The 20,097-nt window shown below is 47.9% G+C and overlaps 5 protein-coding genes across 5 annotated transcripts; 3 read left to right on the forward strand and 2 right to left on the reverse strand.

Moving 5' to 3' along the window:
- Nucleotides 1-164: 164 nt before the first annotated feature.
- L228DRAFT_217558 (hypothetical protein) lies at nt 165-3,976 on the reverse strand. Its single transcript, XM_018330156.1, has 3 exons — nt 3,053-3,976; nt 2,393-2,994; nt 165-2,338 (listed from the first exon to the last, which is right to left on the reverse strand). The coding sequence occupies exons 1-3, from the start codon at nt 3,539-3,541 to the stop codon at nt 448-450; spliced, it is 2,982 nt and encodes a 993-aa protein (XP_018190741.1). The 5' UTR covers nt 3,542-3,976; the 3' UTR covers nt 165-447.
- A 584-nt stretch (nt 3,977-4,560) lies between these two features.
- Nucleotides 4,561-6,474, reverse strand: L228DRAFT_280444 (hypothetical protein). The gene is made up of 5 exons (XM_018335782.1): nt 6,348-6,474; nt 6,021-6,284; nt 5,772-5,965; nt 5,374-5,719; nt 4,561-5,314 (listed from the first exon to the last, which is right to left on the reverse strand). Exons 2-5 carry the CDS (start codon nt 6,217-6,219, stop codon nt 4,680-4,682), a joined length of 1,374 nt encoding a protein of 457 aa, XP_018190742.1. The 5' UTR covers nt 6,220-6,284; nt 6,348-6,474; the 3' UTR covers nt 4,561-4,679.
- Nucleotides 6,475-7,656: 1,182 nt separating this feature from the next.
- On the forward strand, nt 7,657-11,878 carry L228DRAFT_258645 (DNA topoisomerase II). Its single transcript, XM_018334097.1, has 5 exons — nt 7,657-7,920; nt 7,999-8,325; nt 8,383-8,670; nt 8,740-11,418; nt 11,472-11,878. Exons 1-5 carry the CDS (start codon nt 7,852-7,854, stop codon nt 11,766-11,768), a joined length of 3,660 nt encoding a protein of 1,219 aa, XP_018190743.1. The 5' UTR covers nt 7,657-7,851; the 3' UTR covers nt 11,769-11,878.
- A 2,864-nt stretch (nt 11,879-14,742) lies between these two features.
- On the forward strand, nt 14,743-16,846 carry L228DRAFT_265664 (hypothetical protein; the record flags this gene model as incomplete). Its single annotated transcript, XM_018334743.1, has 6 exons — nt 14,743-14,872; nt 15,021-15,100; nt 15,292-15,694; nt 15,762-15,877; nt 15,957-16,041; nt 16,110-16,846. The coding sequence occupies 6 exons, from the start codon at nt 14,743-14,745 to the stop codon at nt 16,844-16,846; spliced, it is 1,551 nt and encodes a 516-aa protein (XP_018190744.1).
- Nucleotides 16,847-18,514: 1,668 nt separating this feature from the next.
- Nucleotides 18,515-19,729, forward strand: L228DRAFT_265665 (thioredoxin-like protein; the record flags this gene model as incomplete). Its single annotated transcript, XM_018334744.1, has 3 exons — nt 18,515-18,703; nt 19,054-19,404; nt 19,523-19,729. The coding sequence occupies 3 exons, from the start codon at nt 18,515-18,517 to the stop codon at nt 19,727-19,729; spliced, it is 747 nt and encodes a 248-aa protein (XP_018190745.1).
- Between the last annotated feature and the right edge of the window lie 368 nt (nt 19,730-20,097).

Below are 20,097 nucleotides of genomic sequence, written 5' to 3' on the forward strand. Positions count from 1 at the left end.
TCGCGCACATTATTCGGCCATTGAAATTCTATTTCATGAAGACATGCATCCTCTAAATCTCCGATGGCTGGCTCTTGGTCTCGAGTCTTTGCTTGTCGCTCCAAGGGAATGCAGCATGATGCACGATGTCTTCCTTTCAACCATAATAGAAGTGGACTGGCATAACTTCAACGAGGTGTTATACCATTGTATTTGGCTAACTAGTAAGCCAGGTAAGCTGGCAGATAAAGAGAATAAAACTATTGTGGCCGGCTCTTATATAAGCTTTACGATAGATCAGCTCGCTGTCAAGAAAAAAAGACGATTCGTCAAAGTCATAGGATCTACTAAAATATCCTTCGCGCAAAATAAGTCAGGAGAGGAAAAGGCAAACGGAGAATACAAAAGCCACGCTATGAAAAACACGCCGAGAATAGAATACACTCTAGTATATTTGAGAACTGAAATTCATCGTCCATCCTGAGGAACTGTACTTGATACGCTCCGTTTTCCCCATCCGCTCCAAAAGCCGCCACTAGAGCTGGCAGGGGGGGTTGTTTTTTGCTGATCAGGCGTCTTTACTGGCGGCGTCGTCGTCGTCGTCGATACACGAGGCCACTCATCGTGGCCTTCATGCCGGGGAGAATTTTGGCTGCCACTGCCCGAATTATTGTGGTTTTGGTTTACCAATTTCCGCATTGACTCCAATTTACCCTTGACCTCTTCTAATTCTTGCTTCGCCAGGGCTTCTGAGGTCTTGGCATTAACTAGCTCGACGAGCAGAGTGTCCTCGGCAACAGGCTTGTGGTTTTCGGTCGACAGAACCCCTTGTGTGCTCAGACTACTGGTGCGCTTCGCAAAAATTGGCGTTGTCTGAGATCGTTTTGAAGCGGTCCTTCCCAGCTTTAGCTCTCTTAGACCGCCGTGAACAGATCCACGTCTTGAAAGACCATCCCCTGACTGCGTCGCTGGCCCTTCGACAGGACTGCTGGCGTCGTCAGGCGATCTGCAAGCCGGAGACCGCGACCGCAAGTTTTGAATAGTCTGTTGAAGCCTTTGATTTTCATTGTAACCGTCCTGCAGACGGGCTCGTGCCAGCCTCAACTCTTCTCGCAGCCCCTTCATCTCTTGTTCTTGTTCGTCAATGCGTCGTGACAGCTCCTGGGAATGAATCATTTCGTGGTCTAACATTTGTTTATATCGTGCCGATTCATCGCGAAGTTGATGCTTTGTTTGCAAAATGGATGACCTTCGATTATCATCTTCAGAGGCAAAAGTCTGCTCCATAAACTCAACCGTCTTTGATAGTTCGATAAACACGCTCACGTTTTCGGGAATTGCGGCGGTTGGCTCGGCCGCTGAAGGTGCCAAATGCCCTGACTGGCCGAGGAATCGGCGGACTAAATCGATGAATGATAAAATCGTTCGTCTCTTCTCCTCACGGTCTTCCTTCTCCTTCTGCAGTTGCACCAGTACCATCCCATGTTCTCTTTGTGATGCGCTCATGGCAGTCAATAGGTCCTCGATTTGACCATGAAGATCTCTATCTTTGATTGAGACAGCGCTACGGGTGGAGATTGCCATAGAGGGAGCCTCCTTGGCTCTTGTTGATGAGTAGTCTGTCGAAGATTGCCTTGAGACTGATGTCGCATCAGTTTGCGCGGAACTGGTGACGCTGTCCGAACCGCCTTCACAGGAATTCAATGTCGACGCAATGCTCTGCTTTGAAGGCGACCGCCGAAGGAAGCTGATAGGTCGGGAGGGCGCGGCCAACCCAGGAGTCAAGGATGCTGATTTAGTGGATGAATTGGAGCCTGCCCATAATCTACCAAGAAATCTAGATGCTGCCGCTTGAAGATCTGGCAAAGAACCTATCCGTGTTGCAGACCCCTCGCTTTGGGCATCCAAGAAACTCGATTCCAACGATTGCAAATTTTCACGACTGACAACGCCCGTAAATCCCACAAAATCGTTGACGAAATCATCGGTATTAAAGCTGTATGTGTCCCACATGGCTCGAGAAAGCAAAAATTGCATCACATCTTCGAATTCTGTATATGCCATTATCCTGGTTTCATTTCGACGCATGAGCGACAATGCAACCAGAATTAATGTCTCCGCTGCACCCTCCGCCAAGAGAACGTCATAAATGCGGAGGAGCATCGGCAATGGGCACGTTGCTGCAAAAAATGAGAGGAACCATTGTGGAATATACGCGGGTTCGATTTGGAGGTTGTCGAGGTGAGCGGCAAGATTTGGCAAGTGTTGATTCAGGAGATTTTGGAACTGATAGATGCGGACGTGAAGGCCTGATAGATCAGGAAGAAAACAGGATCGGAGGTCATAATGTTCCATCAATCTAAGCAATTTATCAGCCGAGGAGAAACAGCTAACAACATGACAAGAACCATACCTCACAAGCATGCAAAATGCTTCTTTTTCACCCATTTGCATCAGCAACGGGCCCACTAAAAAGCCAAGCCCCTGGCAATATCCAATCTTATGATCGTACAAGCTAAAGCACTTGAGCACTCTGCCCATCATCTTTTGGCCTTCTCCCTCTGGGTCCCGAAACATTTCCACCCCAGGAAAGCTTCGCCCAATGTCTTTGCCAATCAGATTTTCGTACGGACTCTGCTCTCCAGCTAGCCGATCGTACTGTTCCTCCAGCAATTTATCTCTGGCACCTGCCATACTTTGCCAGACCACCCCTCGTAATGGAGGGGGAATGCCTGCGCGCACTTTGTTCGAGGTCAACGTCGGAAGACGCTGAGCGGTCCGGGGATAATCTTGGACAAGTGCCGCCCAAAACTCCAATTCTGTCATCGGCGGTGGGGCTGGCAATTGCGAGTATCTAAGAAGAGGGGCGACCGGTTCTCGTACGAGTTGCTTGATTTGGTGAATCGAAGGCGGCCGGGATTTGCTTCTGACGCGGCCGGTGCGAAGATTCGACTTGGGATCTGTGGCTAGTGCATTGTTCTCACGCTCAAGCCTTGCAAGAAGGAATGCAGTTGACTATATCTGTGAGCTGACTGGACAAAATCATCATTATACAAAGGAAAGCGTTGCACACCTCATCTGAACACTCATCTCGAGGTTCCTGCTCCTCCGTCTTGTCCAATTCTGCCCAGTCTACTCGGTCACTCTCCTCTGAGGAAGCTGAGCTCACACTATTGGTCCTCGATTTGCTACATATATCTGACGACTCGGCCGTATGACCTTCGAGGGCGGCGGCGGCGGCGGCTTGATAGGCTGACGCTGTTTGGGTGTCACCAACTGTGGATGGGGTTGTTGTTTCCATACTCCATCGATTTGCAGCACGGTTTGGGATGCCTGTGACTTCATCTTCGGTGATAATATTAGGTACGGGCCGGCTTAATCTCGGGAATGCTTCAATTCTGGAGGAAATGGTCGAATCCGAAAGGCGAACGGTAACCATTGAATCGGATGGTACATGCTTCGATTGGTACAATGGTCTCTGCGGAGGCTCTTTTGGATCCTGGCCACCCAATGAGGCCGAGATCTGTGCCTGATCCCCTTCAGATGTCGTTGGCGTTGCCATTTCAAATCGACAGCTAGAAGGACGTCCTAACAAATCTCAAGCACCTTGTCCCAAGAACAAAATGTGACTCAAAGTTTGGCCGTTCCTGCCGGCCGTTTATTTTCTTTTTTCTTGGCTTTGATTATATGTTAATGAGAAAAGGTTGCATTGCCGCGCGGGTGCAAATTTGAAGTCATGAAGGTAGGTAGATCGCGGGGTGTAAAGATACTTCTCCGAGATGTAGCATGGATAGGATAACGACCATATCGGTAAAGTCAATCAGTTACCGTAACAGCACATGATAAGTCTGGCCAGGATCAGTGACGCTGTTAGGGACCGAAGCACAATGGGACGTGATTGTGAAAACCAGATCCCAGCGTTGCCTCTACTGCTCCACTAATTACTCCGTATTACCGTGCTTCATGGGGCTTTTTTGGCTTTTGTGTTTCAGGGGACGATGTCGGAAGGTGCTATGGAGCTAAAGTGCCTGGCGCGCCGGGCGAGGAAGGAACGAAAGGATCGGCACGAGGGGCTTGAACCATTCGGTTGCCACGGGCAGCTAAACAAGGCGCGCGCTTTTTCCCTTTCCAGTCGGTTCATCCACGGGTCAACCCATGTTCAGGGGCCAGGCACGAGAGAGTCGCGCACACTGGTACACCTCATTGGAAGATACTTGTCGCGCTAATCCTCACTTTCTTCTCACGCGTCTTGGGAGTACAGATTACCGTATGCTATTCTAGTTACCTCAGGTACCTAGGTAGGTTATCAAACATTCGCACAACTACCATATATCCTACCTCTTCACGAATGCATACTTTACAATGGGTAGTCGACTGAACACAAGGTATACTCATTGTAATATCTGATTTCTTGTTTTCAAAAAGGCTCAGATAGGTAAAAATTTCTGATGATCAACCTAGATGCGTGGCGCACCGGTTACCCCTCCTTTAACATCAATACCTTTCAAGCAAGAAAGATGATTGGCAAGGTTCATTGGAATAACGCTTTGAACTCAATATATTTCCATCTAAAACTCTCCTAGGGCGAGCATTAATAACGACACGATATATTCAACTCTAAGCGTAACAGATCCATCCTTCCGATTGACAATGCCAATCCATTTGATATCCACTTTCCACTGCTCAAAAGCACGGTAGGTCTAAGAAGGCTCTGAATCTGGTGCAATAACACCAATTCCGGGATACGCACCGTTCACTGGAGACCCGGAACTGCTCACACTCGGAGTGTCATCCTTGTTTCCAGAAACTACACCAGCATTCTGGCCAGGCGCTGCAAAACTGCTCAAATCGCAGTTGAAGTAGCCGTCATTGACAAAGAATGGCGCAATGACACCCTTAGTAAAGCCCAACACCACATCTCCTAACGCAGTGCCTTCAGGCTCCAACTGGCCAGGGACAAGTTCTAATATGTTCTCTATTAAGAAGCAGCCCAGCTCAGGTGCGCTCAAGGCACTGATATTGTTTTGTCCGCTGAGTGGAACAAAGTTACCAACACCTTCATTGCCACCAAGCTCGCGTGGATTCAAAAGGAACATTTCAACTGCTTCAGCAACAGCACTTGCGAGACTAAAGGGCTCAGGGCGGCGGAACCAGAAGGGCGGGAATGTTTCATTTAGAAAAAAGGGCGCAACGTTGGCAAAGTTGCCATTAGATTGCGTCGAGCCATTAGAGAGACCTTCAAAGACAAAGACTCGCTCGGCATGCGAAACGGCAAGCCAGAGCGCTCCAGCAAAGAACTCTGGGGTAGTCTCGCGCGAGTAGTCGTAGCGATTTCCTTGTAGGCCACAAGTGTTAATAATGACTAGACTCGCAAGTACTGAGCGATTTAAAGACGAGCTCTTACATTATCAATGGCGTTCATTTCCATATTGAAATTGCCATAGACCTCGCTCACATTCACGTACTCCTCCCAGCGCTGCAGCAGGAAATTTGCATTATTCCCAAAATAGGTATCTTCACGTGTAATGCTGCCATCAACCTCAAAAGTCTCATGCTTGTCGAGTCCCAGAGCAAGACCAAGTGTATTGGGAACGCGAGAATCGGCGCCGCCAATAGTGTACTTTCCCGTCGCCAGATCGCCACCAGCAATTAGACCAAGGCCAGAGAGAAAGACGGATAAGTCGTAGGCAAAGCCGTAGCCAGTCTGCACAGCATCTGCGGCTTCGGCAAAGGATGTGATCTAAGGTATAGAGTAAGCAAAACGCTGCAAGAATGAATTTAGGGAAACGTACTCCATCACGAGAGATATAACCGTGGTTGGCCAGAGTATTCAAGGTAGGGCAAAGGCCACGGACATCCGTAGGGCCAGGAGCCTGGAATTGATGATTGGGGTCGTTGCCTGGAATCAAGACCAAGCCTTGTGGCTGGGGGGTGGGAACATCAACGCCCGAAAGAGCACCAGTGAGAGGCTGTAGCACACCATTCACTGTCACAGTCAGCAAGAAGTTAAAGCGAGACAAAAACGCAATGGAGTGCCTCACAAAGGCCTCCGCCAAGAGGCAAATCAAGCAATCCATCGCGCTTGCGAATACCAACGAGCTCGGGCTCCGCAGCGGGACTGGAATCTGGATCAACCTCGCGGCGATGGGCTTCAAAAAGCACATTCGCTGCCCTCGGGTCGCGCCTAACAGCGTCAAACTTGGCCGCATCTTCTGCGCTCAGAAGACCTGCCCGTCTCATGAGCTCAAAAGGACAAGCCGCGCCATATACGCAAGTTATCGTGCCAAGAACTGAAAGAAGTGTCCCTGCCTTCATTATTAATACTGGCCAACTGTTCAACGTCTTTCGTGGGCATGTAGACAACTTACTGCCCTTTCCATGCTCCCTTTTATGGGCAAGAATTCATTCCAGACGCACCTCACATCTCCTCGGGAATCTCTTTGCAAACATTACTATCATTGATGAATTCAAGTTCAATGCACATTGCATCTCCTCGGAATTAAATTAGAAGCTGTTGCTATCATTGAAGCCGGAGACAATGCCGGGTGACAAAATATGATCTAGGCATACTATAACATCCAAAACCTCCATGAGGAAGGAGGTTAGTGTTTGCCCTATCAGAACGATGATAGTCTCATGAGACAGATTGAGATCGACAGTATACAAGAGATCCTGTAGAACTATCAATCAGTCAGTATGTGTAAATGGATATGGCCTAGCGGGAAGTAGAGATCTAGTAGCTGATTCTTGTTGGGATTTCACCTTGATTCATGCATAATTACACCATACAGCTTTTCGTAATAGATAACACTCTGCAATGAGAGGCACATACCTCGGCCCACTAGATGAAAAGGCTCAGCTAGTGGTGGAAGAGTGTCAAACGGTGCATACGGAACAAAAGATGTCAAGAGATGAGAAACGACCGTAAAGGGGAGCTTGGCCCAGTAGATCCGCTAGAGAGATACAGTGGTATTCATTGGTCTTTTAGCTCCCTCTACGGGAGCAGATCCCGGAGATAAGCAGAATTGGAATCGAGATAGCAGCCTTCAGGCCAATGACATCTCTATCATTATTTCCTGTAGAGAGCATTAGGCCGCTGACGGTTGAAAATACCATATTTTGCTAAATGGCATGATATAGGCAACCTGAATTATCTGCTTATGGAAAGCTGAGTTGACCCTACTCGACGGTCAAGCACTTCGGCACTCGACAGGAACTCGGAGTTTCCCACCAAGGGCAACTGCTTAAGTTAATTGGGATTTCGACGACTCCGTGTCTTCAGGCTATACCGTAGGTACGCCTCGGCATGCGTTATATACCTCCAAGCAGCTCTCATAGCGAGTTCGGCGTTACTGGCTGTTGTCAATAATTGGTAACTTTACTCGGAAAGATTTCTCAGATTTTCCCTGTCGACTGAAAGTTCTTTTATAAAGCTGATTGAGAGGTCTATTGACATTTTGCCTTGGTTAAACTATATTGAGATATACTAAATTTTTTTCTCTCTCCCTTTGTCTGTAGAATTCATGGTTCGCCGAAAACCTTTGGTGTTTACCCTACAGACCTTTCCGTTTCCCCTCCTTTTACCTCGTGCACGGTGCCTTGGGGACGCGCTAATTTATCGCTTAAACCTTAACCGGCCGCGCAACCAAAACAGAAAACAAAGACTGTAGAGAAACAGACACGGAGTCCCTGTCTGCTTTGTTGTGCATTTACCGGAGTAGTCAACGCCTAGCAACGGCACAGCCTGTGTCCACCGACTCTCATTAACCTTGACATGCCCTGCTGATTTGCATTCTGTCTTGTTTTCTTTGTCTATAAAACATCTCCATTCGTTTCTGCCTCGATCCACTCCTCATCTTCCTCCTGTCCATCATGGATGATTCCTCGATATTCGAGCAGATTGCAAGCTCGGACGACGATTTTGCACCTGCCCCAGTAGCTGTAAGGACTCGCTACATTCTTCTGCAGATTGTATCTCAAAATATATTCACTTAGCTCTCGCGACTAATCGGAAACTAGAAACCCAAAGCCAAAGCTGCTCCCAAAAAAGCAGCCAAGCCTGCGCCTCGGAAGATGCAGCAGACAACTCTTCAATCCAAGACAACATCTCGGAAACGACCAAAGCCAGTATCTGAGGACGATGAACCCGAGGTAGATGGTGGAGCCGGCGATCATGACGAATCTCTCCTATCGAGTACGCCACCAAGTTCCAAGAAACAAAAGAAAGCCCCAACAAAAAAAGCGCCGGGGAAGCCTCTTAAAGAGATCGAAAACGAAGGGACCGGCCTTGATGGAGCTACTGACGTGGATATGGACAGAGCGGATGCCACGGACCGCTATCAGATGGTGAGATTGATTTTTTCTACATCTGCCTCACTACAGACTGACTCACTTCTACTCTAGCTCAGTCAGCTGGAACATATCCTCAGGCGCCCAGATACCTATGTAGGGTCGATTGAAAGGACCGAGAAACAAATGTGGGTCTATAATTCTACGACTGAGTCGATGGAGAGCCGACCGGTCAGCTTCGTCCCGGGGCTCTATAAAATTTTTGATGAGATCGTGGTTAATGCCGCCGACAACAAGCAAAATGATCAAAAGATGGACGCCATCAAGGTGACTATTGATCGGGAGAAAGGAGAGATCAGCGTTTGGAATAATGGCAAAGGCATTCCTATCGAGATGCACAAGGTACGATTGCACGATATATCAGTTCGACGTTTTTCATCGCAGGAACTAACCGTTGCCTATGGGAAATAGAAAGAGAAAATCTATATTCCTGAAATGATATTCGGTCACCTTCTAACGTCATCCAACTACGACGACAATCAACAAAAAGTTACCGGTGGTCGAAACGGCTTTGGCGCGAAACTTTGCAACATTTTTAGCACAGAATTCAATCTTGAAACCGCAGATTCTCAAATGGGAAAGAAGTACAAGCAGACGTGGACCAACAACATGACCAACATGGAGAAAGCCAAGATCACCAGCTGCAAGGGTGATGACTACACCAAGGTCACATTCAAACCAGATTTTGCCAAATTCGGCATGGACGGGATTGATGACGATTTTGAAGCTCTTGTAATGAGGAGAGTCTACGATCTGGCGGGTACATCTCGGGGCGTCAAAGTTCATCTGAACGGCGAGAGGATCAAGATTAGGAATTTCGAGCAGTACATGAAGATGTACACCAAAGCCATCCAAAAAGAGAACGGCGAAGACGGAGAGGCGGTCAAGATCATTACTGAATCTCCTGATCCTCACTGGGAAATCGGGTTTACCGTCTCTGATGGTTCGTTTCAGCAGGTTTCATTCGTCAACTCGATCGCAACAACCTCTGGCGGGACGCACGTCAACTACATTTGCGATCAGATTGCCAACCGCCTACTGGAAACGGTCAAGAAGAAGAATAAAAATGGAGCTAATCTGAAAAGTCATCAGATTCGCAACCACATGTTTCTATTCGTCAACTCTCTCATTGTAAACCCGGCTTTCACTTCACAAACGAAAGAACAACTCACCACGAAAAGCTCCCAATTCGGAAGCAAGTGCGTTATCACTGAAGAATTCCTCAAGAAGGTTGCTAAGACGGACGTTGTCAACCGTATCCTTCATTTTGCCCAGCAAAAGGCCGATCAATTGATGAAGAAGACCGACGGCAGCCGCCGAAGCCGCATGAACAATCCAAAACTCATTGACGCGAACCTGGCTGGGACTAAAGATGGACATCGGTGTACCCTCATTCTCACCGAGGGTGATTCGGCCAAGGGTCTTGCCGTAGCTGGCCGGGCTGTTGTGGGGCCAGACCTTTTCGGTGTCTTCCCTCTGAGAGGAAAATTGCTCAATGTCCGCGATGCCACCATCGATTCAATCGCCAAGAATGCTGAAATTCAAAGCATCAAGAACTTTCTTGGCCTTCAGCATAAGAAAGAATACAGCGATACGAAAGGACTCCGGTATGGCCATCTTATGATCATGACCGACCAGGATTTCGACGGAAGTCACATCAAAGGACTATTGATCAATTTCTTTCATCATCAGTTTCCTAGTCTCCTGAAACTTGAAGGCTTTTTAATTGAATTCATTACGCCGATTGTCAAGGTTTGGAAAGGTGATCCGAAACGGCCGACAAAGTCACAAACCTTTTTCACCATGCCTGAATATGAGGTCTGGAAGGAAGCTCACAAACACGAGCGAAATTGGGAGCACAAATATTACAAAGGTTTGGGTACGAGCACCACCCAGGATGCTCAAGTCTACTTCCGAGATCTTGATAGACATCTGAAGCAATTTGACAAGCTGAAAGAAGAGGAAGAACAATACATTGACCTCGCCTTCAATAAGAAAAAGGCAGATGATAGAAAGGAATGGCTTCGTCGTCACGAGCCTGGCACGTATCTTGACCACTCCGTCGAAAAGATCACCTACGATGATTTCGTCAACAAGGAATTAATTCTCTTCAGTGTGGCCGATTGCGCCCGGTCACTCCCGTCGGTTATTGATGGTCTAAAGCCAGGTCAGCGTAAAGTTCTCTGGTCTTGCTTCAAGCGCAATCTGAAAAAGGACATGAAAGTCGTCGAACTTGCTGGTTACGTCTCGGGGCTTGCTGCATATCAACATGGAGAGTCATCTCTTCATCAAACCATTGTCGGGATGGCTCAGACGTATGTTGGTGCAAACAACGTCAACTGCTTGGAACCAAGCGGAAACTTTGGTACTCGTCTGAACGGCGGAAGCGATGCTGCAAGTGCTCGATACATTTACACTCGTCTTTCTCCATTCGCGAGACAGATTTTCAAAGCTGCGGATGATGCCCTGCTTACCTACAATACCGACGACGATCAGCTTATTGAGCCTCAAATCTATTGTCCAGTCGTTCCGACGATCCTTGTTAACGGTGCCGATGGGATTGGTACTGGCTGGAGCACCTCGATTCCCAATTTTAACCCGGAGGACATTGTCGCAAACTTGAAGCGCATGATGGATGGACAACCGATTGAGCCTATGGTACCATGGTACAAGGGTTGGAATGGTGAAATCACGAACTTGGGTGGCGGTCGTTATAAATTCAGCGGCATCATCAAACAAACAGGCGACAACGAGGTTGAGATTAGCGAGCTGCCAGTCAAAATGTGGGTCCAGGATTTCAAGGACAAGCTAGAGGAAATCATCAGGGCAGAAAAGGTCCCTTCATTTATAAAGGATTACACAGACTACAATACAGACAACAGGGTCCATTTCGTTGTGCAAATGGAGGATAAACACATGAAAGCCGCTCTGGAGGAGGGACTGGAAGAGAAATTTAAGCTTTACAAGGTCATCAACACCACAAATCTGGTGGCATTTGATTCAGCTGGCCGTATCAAGAAGTATGCAAACGTGGAGGATATTCTGCAGGAATTCTTTGTTCATCGTCTCAAGTTCTACGAAAAGCGAAAGGTGAGTGCTGACCAGAGAAGAGCCTTACGGCATCAAGTGCTGAAAATTCTCAGGCCTATCAACTCTCAGAGATGCAAAGAGAGCTCGACAAACTGAGTAACCAAGCTCGGTTTGTGAAGATGATTATTGATGGCGAACTTGTCATTTACCGGAAGAAAAAGAAGGATCTCATTGTTGAATTGCAGCGAAGGAACTTCAAGCCTTTCCTTAAGACAGTTGAAGCTACCAAAGATGCACCGATGGAACCTTTCTTAGAAGGGGAGGATGACGACGAGGAGCCGGCCGGGGTTCCTGCTGGATCATATGATTACTTGCTTGGCGTAAGTTTTATCTTTTGTTTAAATGAATAATTTCCATAGCCTAACGTGCTTCCAGATGGCCATCTGGTCTCTCACGCATGAACGGGTTGAAAAGTTGCTGCGGCAGATAGGGGATAAGGAGATTGAGATTGACACACTCATCAAACTAAGCAAGGAAGACATCTGGAGAAAGGAGCTCGATGAATTCATTGCAGAGTGGCGTTTCGAGCTAGAGGATGAAGCTCAGCGTATGAAAAAACTTGCAGGCATGAGTCGGCGTGTATCTGCAAAGGTGGCTCTTGGCGGCAAAGCACCTGCACGGAGGCGCAAAGTGAAGGACGATGGTGGAAGCGATTCTGACTTTGTCGCTTCTAAGACAAAGAAACCGGTAGCTAAGCGTGCACAACCCAAAGCGGGCGATCTCCTGGACTTTTTCAAGAAGTCGGCTCCAGAGAAGGTGTCTGCTACTGGGTCTAACAGCCGGGCGAAACCAGCTACGAATGTCGACGGAGCCGCAGATTCTATTCCAAGTGAGGAGCCTGTTCCAGCGAAAACAGCGCGTGCTGCAAAGTCAAAGAAACCCGTGATCGATGACGGCGACGACGATGATGATTTATTGTCAGACATGGGTGAAAGGTCCGGATCGGCACCTGCTCCTCGATCGCGAACGGCAGCGAAGAAACCTGTCAACTACAATATTCTCAGCGATATTGATTCCGATAATGATGGCGATCTCCTTGGTGATGTTAGCAAAATGGTGAAGGGCATTGGCGGAGGCTTGACCGGATCGGAAGCTTCATCCAACAAGGACCTGTTTGCAGCTTCGAAGCCGCGCACGAACGGGACGAATACGGGCTTAAGCAAGTCGAGTTCCAAGCCAGCACCAAGGCAAATTTTTGAATTGTCCGACGACGAGACCGATTATTCAAAGCTCGTTCCTCAGCCGTCGCCAAAGAGGCCTGCGTCAAAATCAGAGCTTTCATCTGATGAGGAAGCGGATGCATCATCTCCCCCCGTCGTGTCCAAAGCATCATTGGCTAAAACGAAGGCGCAGTCGAAAGCACCAATCAAGACCAAGCCTGCGGCTGCGCAGGTTAAAAAGGCTGCAACTAAAAAGGAAACCGTCCCCAAAAAACCAGCTGCCCCGGCCAAAAAGACACCGTTATCTCCAGCGGCCAAAGCTTATGCCAAAAAGCAAAGCAGGACGAACACCAAGCGGAAGGAAGATTCCGACGATGACGACGACGATGATGCTCTTGCAAATGACTTATTAGGATCTTCTGACGAGGAAGTCGGTACAAAGAAGTCGGCGCCTGCCCCGCCCGCTACTTCTTCACGTCCTCCTCGTCGTGCCGCAGCGGCCGTCAAAAAGCCAATTTATGTAGACGACATAAGCAGCGGAGAGGGCCAAAGCGACGGTGACGACGTATTTTCGGAAAACGTCTCGGAAGATGACTAGTGCATTATCATTAAATTTGCCTTGAACTCTACAGGAATGGGACCTTGCGCTTGCTCACTGCACGCTTTCTGCATTCCCTTTCTAAATGTTTCAAGCGTAGCTTTTTGCTCTTTTGTTTCTTCGCATTTGACGTTTGTAGCATTCCCGTGGTTCTGTACGACAGTTGATACATCTTGTTTCATCCGCGGCGGGAAGGAGTCGGTCATTGTATGCTTAAGCTTCGTCACGGGTTAATTGATATCATTGAATCATTTTGTGATATGTATTGTGATCTCTAACGCGTCCCATGTCCTATTGCTTCCTGTCGCTTCGGGCTGACAGTTTCAGCATGCAGCTGACTGCTCACAAACCTTTGCCCTGTTGTCCATGGAGTAAAATCTAATGCCTCGGTACTATTTAAGCTATAAAGGAAACGGAGTGGAGAAGCTTTCGTTTTACAATTATACCCTTTTTGCCGTTTACCTAAACAGTGCTCTAGAAGTTTGGCTTTTGCTCATTTAAATTCGCTACACACTCGCTTTCCAGCTTGCATCGAAGCTTCGCGGCTTGACGCAGGTACGGGCAATCGTATAAGCCACAATCAGAGCTTTGAGGTACCCAGGATAGGATGGACAAGGTATTTCAGACAAGCCATGCTACCATTTAGAAACGAGCGAGGATATACTCCATGTTTGAAATTCTTCTCGAAGCGCGCTAGAAGGTTCTTTGTCCGGATCTCTGAGGGAGCGACAACGGAGAATGGAATGATAGGGGCCCAGTGGGCATCATACGGAAAGCTGCGTAGAAAGTTCCACCATAAACGGTAAGACAGCATTCACTTACCAATGTCGGCAGACCGACTCAAGCGGTGAAGCACCATCGGGAAGAGATATGGCATAGTTCCACTGGTCAGTCCAGTCAAGACACAACATGACATTTTGGACATTGGCGTACGCATGCCTCGAGGTTTGCTCTGAAGGTTGGACATGGCCAGCATTTCCGAAACCTTTTTCTTTTCTAATCCTCGTCAAATCCATTTCGTCCATTCGTCAGGTCTCCCAACTGTCCTTTGTTGGTGATATCCCTACCATAGCATATTTCCCGCAACTTCATGCATCTACCCGTGGCGGTTTCGTTCATCCTCACGCGGTTGATGCTGATGCCCTGCACACGCTCGCCAAAGGTCTGGCTCTGTCCCACAGAAAGAGATTTTCTGGCCACAAACTGCAACGGTCACTGTCTGGAGAAAGAGGCCATTTCGTTATGAAACTCCCTGACCCCCAGACCTCCTTGTGACACTTGCTGATGCTGAGCTGGGTAGGATGAAAGCCACGGCGGAGGGGGAGAATTTTCTGCAGAAGACAGGGTAATTGACTTTCTCATCTCAACCCAGGATACCTGCAGATTAGGGGCGGTCTCCAATCTTTTGGTTGTGCGTAACAAGTCGCCTCGATGTTTGAGGAGCCGGTGAATTGTCGTATGGATGACAATCAGTAGAATGGTCCCCTGCCGGATCTTACGTATGCTATTCGAACTTTGGATTTCCCCACCAGAAATCCAGTGAATTAAGAAAGTAAATTTGAACAAATGGTGCCATGCGGGGATGCCGCACTTCGTCTTCCCGAGTGTGGAGCATCCATCTCGCACGAGAAGCTCCAACCTACTGAGGACGTGGCATTCGAGGGATCGGACAGCTCTAGGGTCTTCGACGCCATCGGTCAGAAAAGGCGGGAATACCGCTACAGTCGTAGCCTTTATTTGTCTTCCCTCGACATGGAATCTTTGGGCTAAGCACCCGGAGACTGGCAAACAGACGCAGATCTGACCGGCGCAGACATCTGAGACTGGGATCTAACAAAGGCTAGGCCAGTGTCTGACCGCCATCCCACCCTATGCAGCAAGAAGGGGCGGCGAGGACCTCAAAGACGTGAGAAAAACCGAGCTGGTAAGAGCAGTGGTGCACCAGCCGGACCAAGCGTCTTTGCATTCCTTTCAAGCCCTTAGAAGCCTAAATAGCACCTAAAGCCCTCGCCGTCGTAGAGGGTTGTTTGTCAATTGAGAATATCAACCACAGCTCTCGCACCTTACCATCAACTCAAGCCAATCGCTATCTGGGCTCTGAAAGCTCATCGGTAGGACGAGTTCAGTACTACCTTGAAGACATTTTCAACTGGACACTTTACGAGGGCTTTGAATATGTTATCCGTTGCGTCGCTCCTCAATCCGATTACCTCGGAGCAAGGATGCTATCACCGATCGGGTGATTTCTTGGAGAAATACAACGGAGAAATATCAGCAATGCCCTCTCGGCCCGTAAAGAAGCAAAAGGTAGCCAAAGACGCTGCTATCTTTGCCAAGGGAAAGGCCAGAGGACAAGTTCGATATCCACCTTTCGAAGCAGTTGACGAAGAATCGGCAAGCCACCATAGAAGATTTCAGATGTTTCCCATGGGGCACATTGCGGAATATTGCAGGCATATCCCGTACAATAGCGAGAAGAAGTCATTCCTAGAGAAGACTGGCCGGGAGAGCTTCGAGGGTATGCGCGCCAAGATGGCCCTTCGAGGTTGTAAAAAAGAGGAGAGCTTAACTGACCGCGACGGCAGTATTTCAGTATACGTTCCGAGTCCCTGGCGACGATCGAGAATACACAGTCATGTGGGACTACAACGTCGGACTAGTAAGGATTACACCATTCTTTAAATGCTGCAAATACTCAAAGGTACGTGCTGTGCGAGAGACGCAAAAGGTCGAAGAAGGTGTGCAGTGCACGGCCTGGGCTAAAAAGGTTTGTTGGACAGACGACTCCAGCAAAGATGCTCAATAGTAATCCTGGTCTTCGTGATCTCTGCCACAGTATCACAGGTGGCGCTCTTGCGGCTCAAGGTAAGCTTGCCTATATCTCCAATAGTTCAATATGCACTGATTTGATACTTACCATTCGCGGATTGCAGGCTACTGGATGCCATATGACGCAGCTAAGGCAATTGCAGCGACCTTTTGCTATAATATCCGCCATGCGTTGACGCCCGTTTTTGGGCCCGATTTTCTTGCGCTTTGCATTCATCCAGACGACCCAATCTTTGGTCGAATGGTTATTGACAAATCCATCATTCGCAAATGTACCGCGGACGCCGAAGAACTTCGGGTCTTGGGTGAGGCTCGGCTGCGAGCTAGACAAGCTAGAAAAGAAGACGAGACAAGATTTATCGTTTCAGTTGATGACACTTCACGCTGGGCGCCGAGGGTACTTCGACCCAGGTTGAACAAGGCCATTGACGTTGAAAGTGGCTACGGAACCGATACCGATCAAAGCGACCGACATTTGAAATCGCCGAAAGATCTTTCAACGAAGTTCGGCTGGACAGTGCTCAATACAGCAGCATCTTCCTTGAAAAGCCAGGCATCCATCTGCTCAGCGTCCGTGTGGTCGCCATCAAGCCCTAGTGTAAGCAGCGATGCGAGCAGCGAATCGAAAATAGATTGTTCCGTGCAAGAGGAGGACCGTGATATGGACAGTCTCTCCGATGGTCATCTTTCGGCTCCTCGATCTGCACCGCAACTAGAAAGGAGGCCGTCCACGCTCACTTATTCAGGCGAAACCAAAGCAGCGTATATGTTGATGCAGATGTACATGGCTGACGCAGCGCTTACCAGTGAAAGCTTCAAACGCCGTCGCTCTTCCTTTTAACGAAATCATGATGCTCAGGTGCTTTTCGCTCTTTTACCGCTTTCCTTTTTTCTTTTTCTTTGATGATGTCTCGCTGACAGTTACCAACCTCAATGCTCGTTTTCTTTTGATGATTGAATGGATGCACGATCATATCGAGAGGGAGTGGCACGTTATGATAAGACGATTGCATTTTTAAATAGAGTTGTTGGAACAGGAACTTATAAAGACACACGAAACAGTATGTTAATGATGAGCAATCAAACTCGAATAAATATGAAATGGTCAGCATCCCAATTAGGCCGCTGGTAGATAGCGCCGTGACTGGTATTGAAGAATGGACCAACCAATTGATGGAAGAGCAAAACAATGCACATGGATCTCGAAAACTGTCAACAGTTGGTAACTTGAAGGGTTGATGTCCCGTTGCTGTCGGGCGAAGAGGACCGAGGATGCAAATGGATTCGCCCTTGGGACCAGCAGAATCGCTTAAGGTTCATACAAAGCAAGCTTGGATTGAGCCCTTTGGGTATTCTCAAGCATCAAAGTGATGCTGCATTCGCACTAACCCGGTTCAAAATAACCAGATGGTGGATTATCTGCATCCAGGCAAGATTGAAAGCGTAATATGAAACCGTGCACGCGCCGCTCATGGGGCTCTGTGGGTTTACTCCGCCAAACATCAAATGTATGCCCTGCGTGCAGTGTCGCCATCTCGATGCCATCAACCCCTGATGATCGGAAGGCCGGCTTTTGAGTATCCCGACGTGTGTATAATATCAGGATAACGCCATCACCTCCATCTCATCACGCACTTTGTCGACTTCTTTCAGTATCCACTCATTTTTGGAATTGTTATCGTTATTATTAATGAAGTGTCTACATTTGTCAGCTTCAAGAGCTCTGCTTACATATTTTCGAGTCACATGGTTCTTCTCATTACGCCTTCATCTGGCATACTACCACCTCATAGGATAAGCCAACCATTTGCTTCAAGCGAACCCTTACCGGCGGGGGTTTTAGCACATTGACAGATTGCAGCAGCACCATCATGGGTTGGAACGAGAATACTCCGTATTGTGAAGCATTACGTTTCTTTAGAACCCCGTGTTATTATCTTAGAATCCCCGAACTTCTCCACTCAGCATGCCCCACTTTAAAGACTCGTACTTCGAAAGCAATATCATTAGAATTGGTCGCAATCTGTTGGCGGTATAGACACCCCGGAGAAGATACTACATTCCCTAGCCTCCTTTCCTTTCAGCAGAGCAAATCATCCATATACTTGAGCAGTTGAGCAGTGTGTCTGTTGCAAAACGTGAGTGAAGTTGATACCATTGTGTTTGATGCGAGTCGTACTTGGTGATAAGAGTTTATCAATCGACACTCTGCCGAATTGATCAGCGCAGCCAGTTAGTAGTTTGGTTATCACGTCATACCGACCGCTGGTTAGGCCAGTTAGGGACTAAAGCTGTCATCGTTCTGTTGAGTGGCACAGCTTTTGGCCAGAGCAAAAGCACAAGACAGTTTACACCTTTTTGAATCCGACTCCACAGCTAATACGGCTCTTTTAAGAGGCACAGTCGCCGTCTCCAGCAAATACAAGCAAGATTATAGGAGGAAGCGGAGTAATCTTTTGCAGTAAAACAACCGTTGCACTTGACCAAGAGCTTGAACATAAAAACGAACATGTCCGCCGCCAAAACAACCGCAACCGCTACGGCCGTTGCGCCAAAGATTATTCTCTATACGAATCACTTATGTCCGTGGGCTCACAGAGCGCACATAGCTCTCAAGGCGCTGGAGCTTCCGTATGAGGAAGTCATTATCGACTTGTCTAAGCCTCGAGAAGAATGGTATCTCAAGGAAATCAATCCGGTGCGTATACGATGCATTCTCTTGCCTCTTTTGACCTGAATTGTGATTATTATGGTTTCTTGCCCTTGAATTCGTTGGTCTACATTCCCAATTGTTTGAATTGCATGCATTTTGTTGTTCATTTTCCTGCGATCATCGATTTCACGTCTTTTTTTTTTGCCCCATTCACTTTCCCCGATACATCTATATCGACAAACCATACCTACTATCAAAAACGGATCCTCTGCGTCTGTCAATTTAGCACCGTTAGATCATGCTTTGCCTATCAAGCCCCCTTCGTTCTCATGGGTTTTCACGAGAAAGCAAACGGTTCATATACGTCTCGTATATACTAACTACACATACAACAGCGTGGCCTGGTGCCGGCCATCAAGTTCAGCAACGGGGTCATCCAGGATGAAGTCATCACCGAGTCTGGAATCGTTGCGCAGTTCCTTGCCGACATTCGCCCTCCACAGCTGCTCCCTCCGAGCTTTAGCTCGCCGACGGCAGCGCTGTTCCGCGCCCGGGTATCCTTCTTTGTCGACACGTTCGTGAGCAAAGTCTGGTCCTTGGCTTTTTCGGCCGTGCGCACAAGTGACGCAGCCGAGAAAGAGCAGATTTCAGCGCGTATCTTTGAGGCAGTCTCAAAAGAGATTGAGCCCTTGCTGAAAGATGCGGCGCCATTCTTTGGTGGCAGCGACAAGCTCACGCTGGCAGAAGTATGTGTTGGTTCAATTACGTTCATACGATTCGGCAAATCAATTTGTTCTCATGCCATTCCCGGCATGACCTCCGAGCCTCGCAGAACTCTAGTGGCTAATTTTCTTGGGATTACAGGTCCAGACTGGCTCGTTGCTCTTACGCGTTCTTGCATTCAGCAATGATGATATCTTGCCCGCCGCTCTCAAGACATCCCTCAACAACCTGCCAAATTTCGGCAAGTGGTCCAAAGCCACCGTGGCGCAGGAAGCCGTGAACTACATCTGGAATCCGGACCTCGTGCTCACGAATATGAAGAAGAAGTTTGCTCCGGCTCAAAAATGAATCGAGATGCGTAACAAGGATGATGTGTAATAAGGATGCACAACCAGCTTTGACAAATGCTCAGCCATTGATTCAAATTTAGGGCGAATTGTAATAAAGATCAAAAATTGATCAATCAAATATTATAGAACCGTGACTTGCTTGCATCATATGCTCAAATTGACTCATTCTCACCCTCAGTGAATGCCTTGCATTAGAAAGTTTGCCATGATGTACTCAATATCATGCTGGCCAATACAATGAAATCACAAATATAAGAACGTATTTTGCATTAATCACCTTGGAAGACGCGTTCGTTTCCTCGATCATCCATACCATCAAATCAACTGTCAGCAACAACGACAACAACAACGCGATCCACAAGTTGA

Source organism: Xylona heveae (assembly GCF_001619985.1).
Source record: "Xylona heveae TC161 unplaced genomic scaffold L228scaffold_2, whole genome shotgun sequence".
Taxonomy (NCBI): domain Eukaryota; kingdom Fungi; phylum Ascomycota; class Xylonomycetes; order Xylonales; family Xylonaceae; genus Xylona; species Xylona heveae.

What these genes read in the sequence shown, in the direction of transcription:
- L228DRAFT_280444 (XM_018335782.1), bottom strand. Translation starts at nt 6,219, where the DNA reads ATGAGACGGGCAGGTCTTCTGAGCGCAGAAGATGCGGCCAAGTTTGAC. An exon ending in GCCTCTTGGCGGAGGCCTTT is followed by an intron (nt 5,966 to 6,020) that starts GTGAGGCACTCC and finishes TGACTGTGACAG; the next exon opens with TGAATGGTGTGCTACAGCCT. An exon ending in GTTATATCTCTCGTGATGGA is followed by an intron (nt 5,720 to 5,771) that starts GTACGTTTCCCT and finishes TCTATACCTTAG; the next exon opens with ATCACATCCTTTGCCGAAGC.
- L228DRAFT_258645 (XM_018334097.1), top strand. Translation starts at nt 7,852, where the DNA reads ATGGATGATTCCTCGATATTCGAGCAGATTGCAAGCTCGGACGACGAT. An exon ending in CCACGGACCGCTATCAGATG is followed by an intron (nt 8,326 to 8,382) that starts GTGAGATTGATT and finishes CTTCTACTCTAG; the next exon opens with CTCAGTCAGCTGGAACATAT. An exon ending in TTCCTATCGAGATGCACAAG is followed by an intron (nt 8,671 to 8,739) that starts GTACGATTGCAC and finishes TATGGGAAATAG; the next exon opens with AAAGAGAAAATCTATATTCC.
- L228DRAFT_217558 (XM_018330156.1), bottom strand. Translation starts at nt 3,541, where the DNA reads ATGGCAACGCCAACGACATCTGAAGGGGATCAGGCACAGATCTCGGCC. An exon ending in GAGATGAGTGTTCAGATGAG is followed by an intron (nt 2,995 to 3,052) that starts GTGTGCAACGCT and finishes TCACAGATATAG; the next exon opens with TCAACTGCATTCCTTCTTGC. An exon ending in GCATTTTGCATGCTTGTGAG is followed by an intron (nt 2,339 to 2,392) that starts GTATGGTTCTTG and finishes TAAATTGCTTAG; the next exon opens with ATTGATGGAACATTATGACC.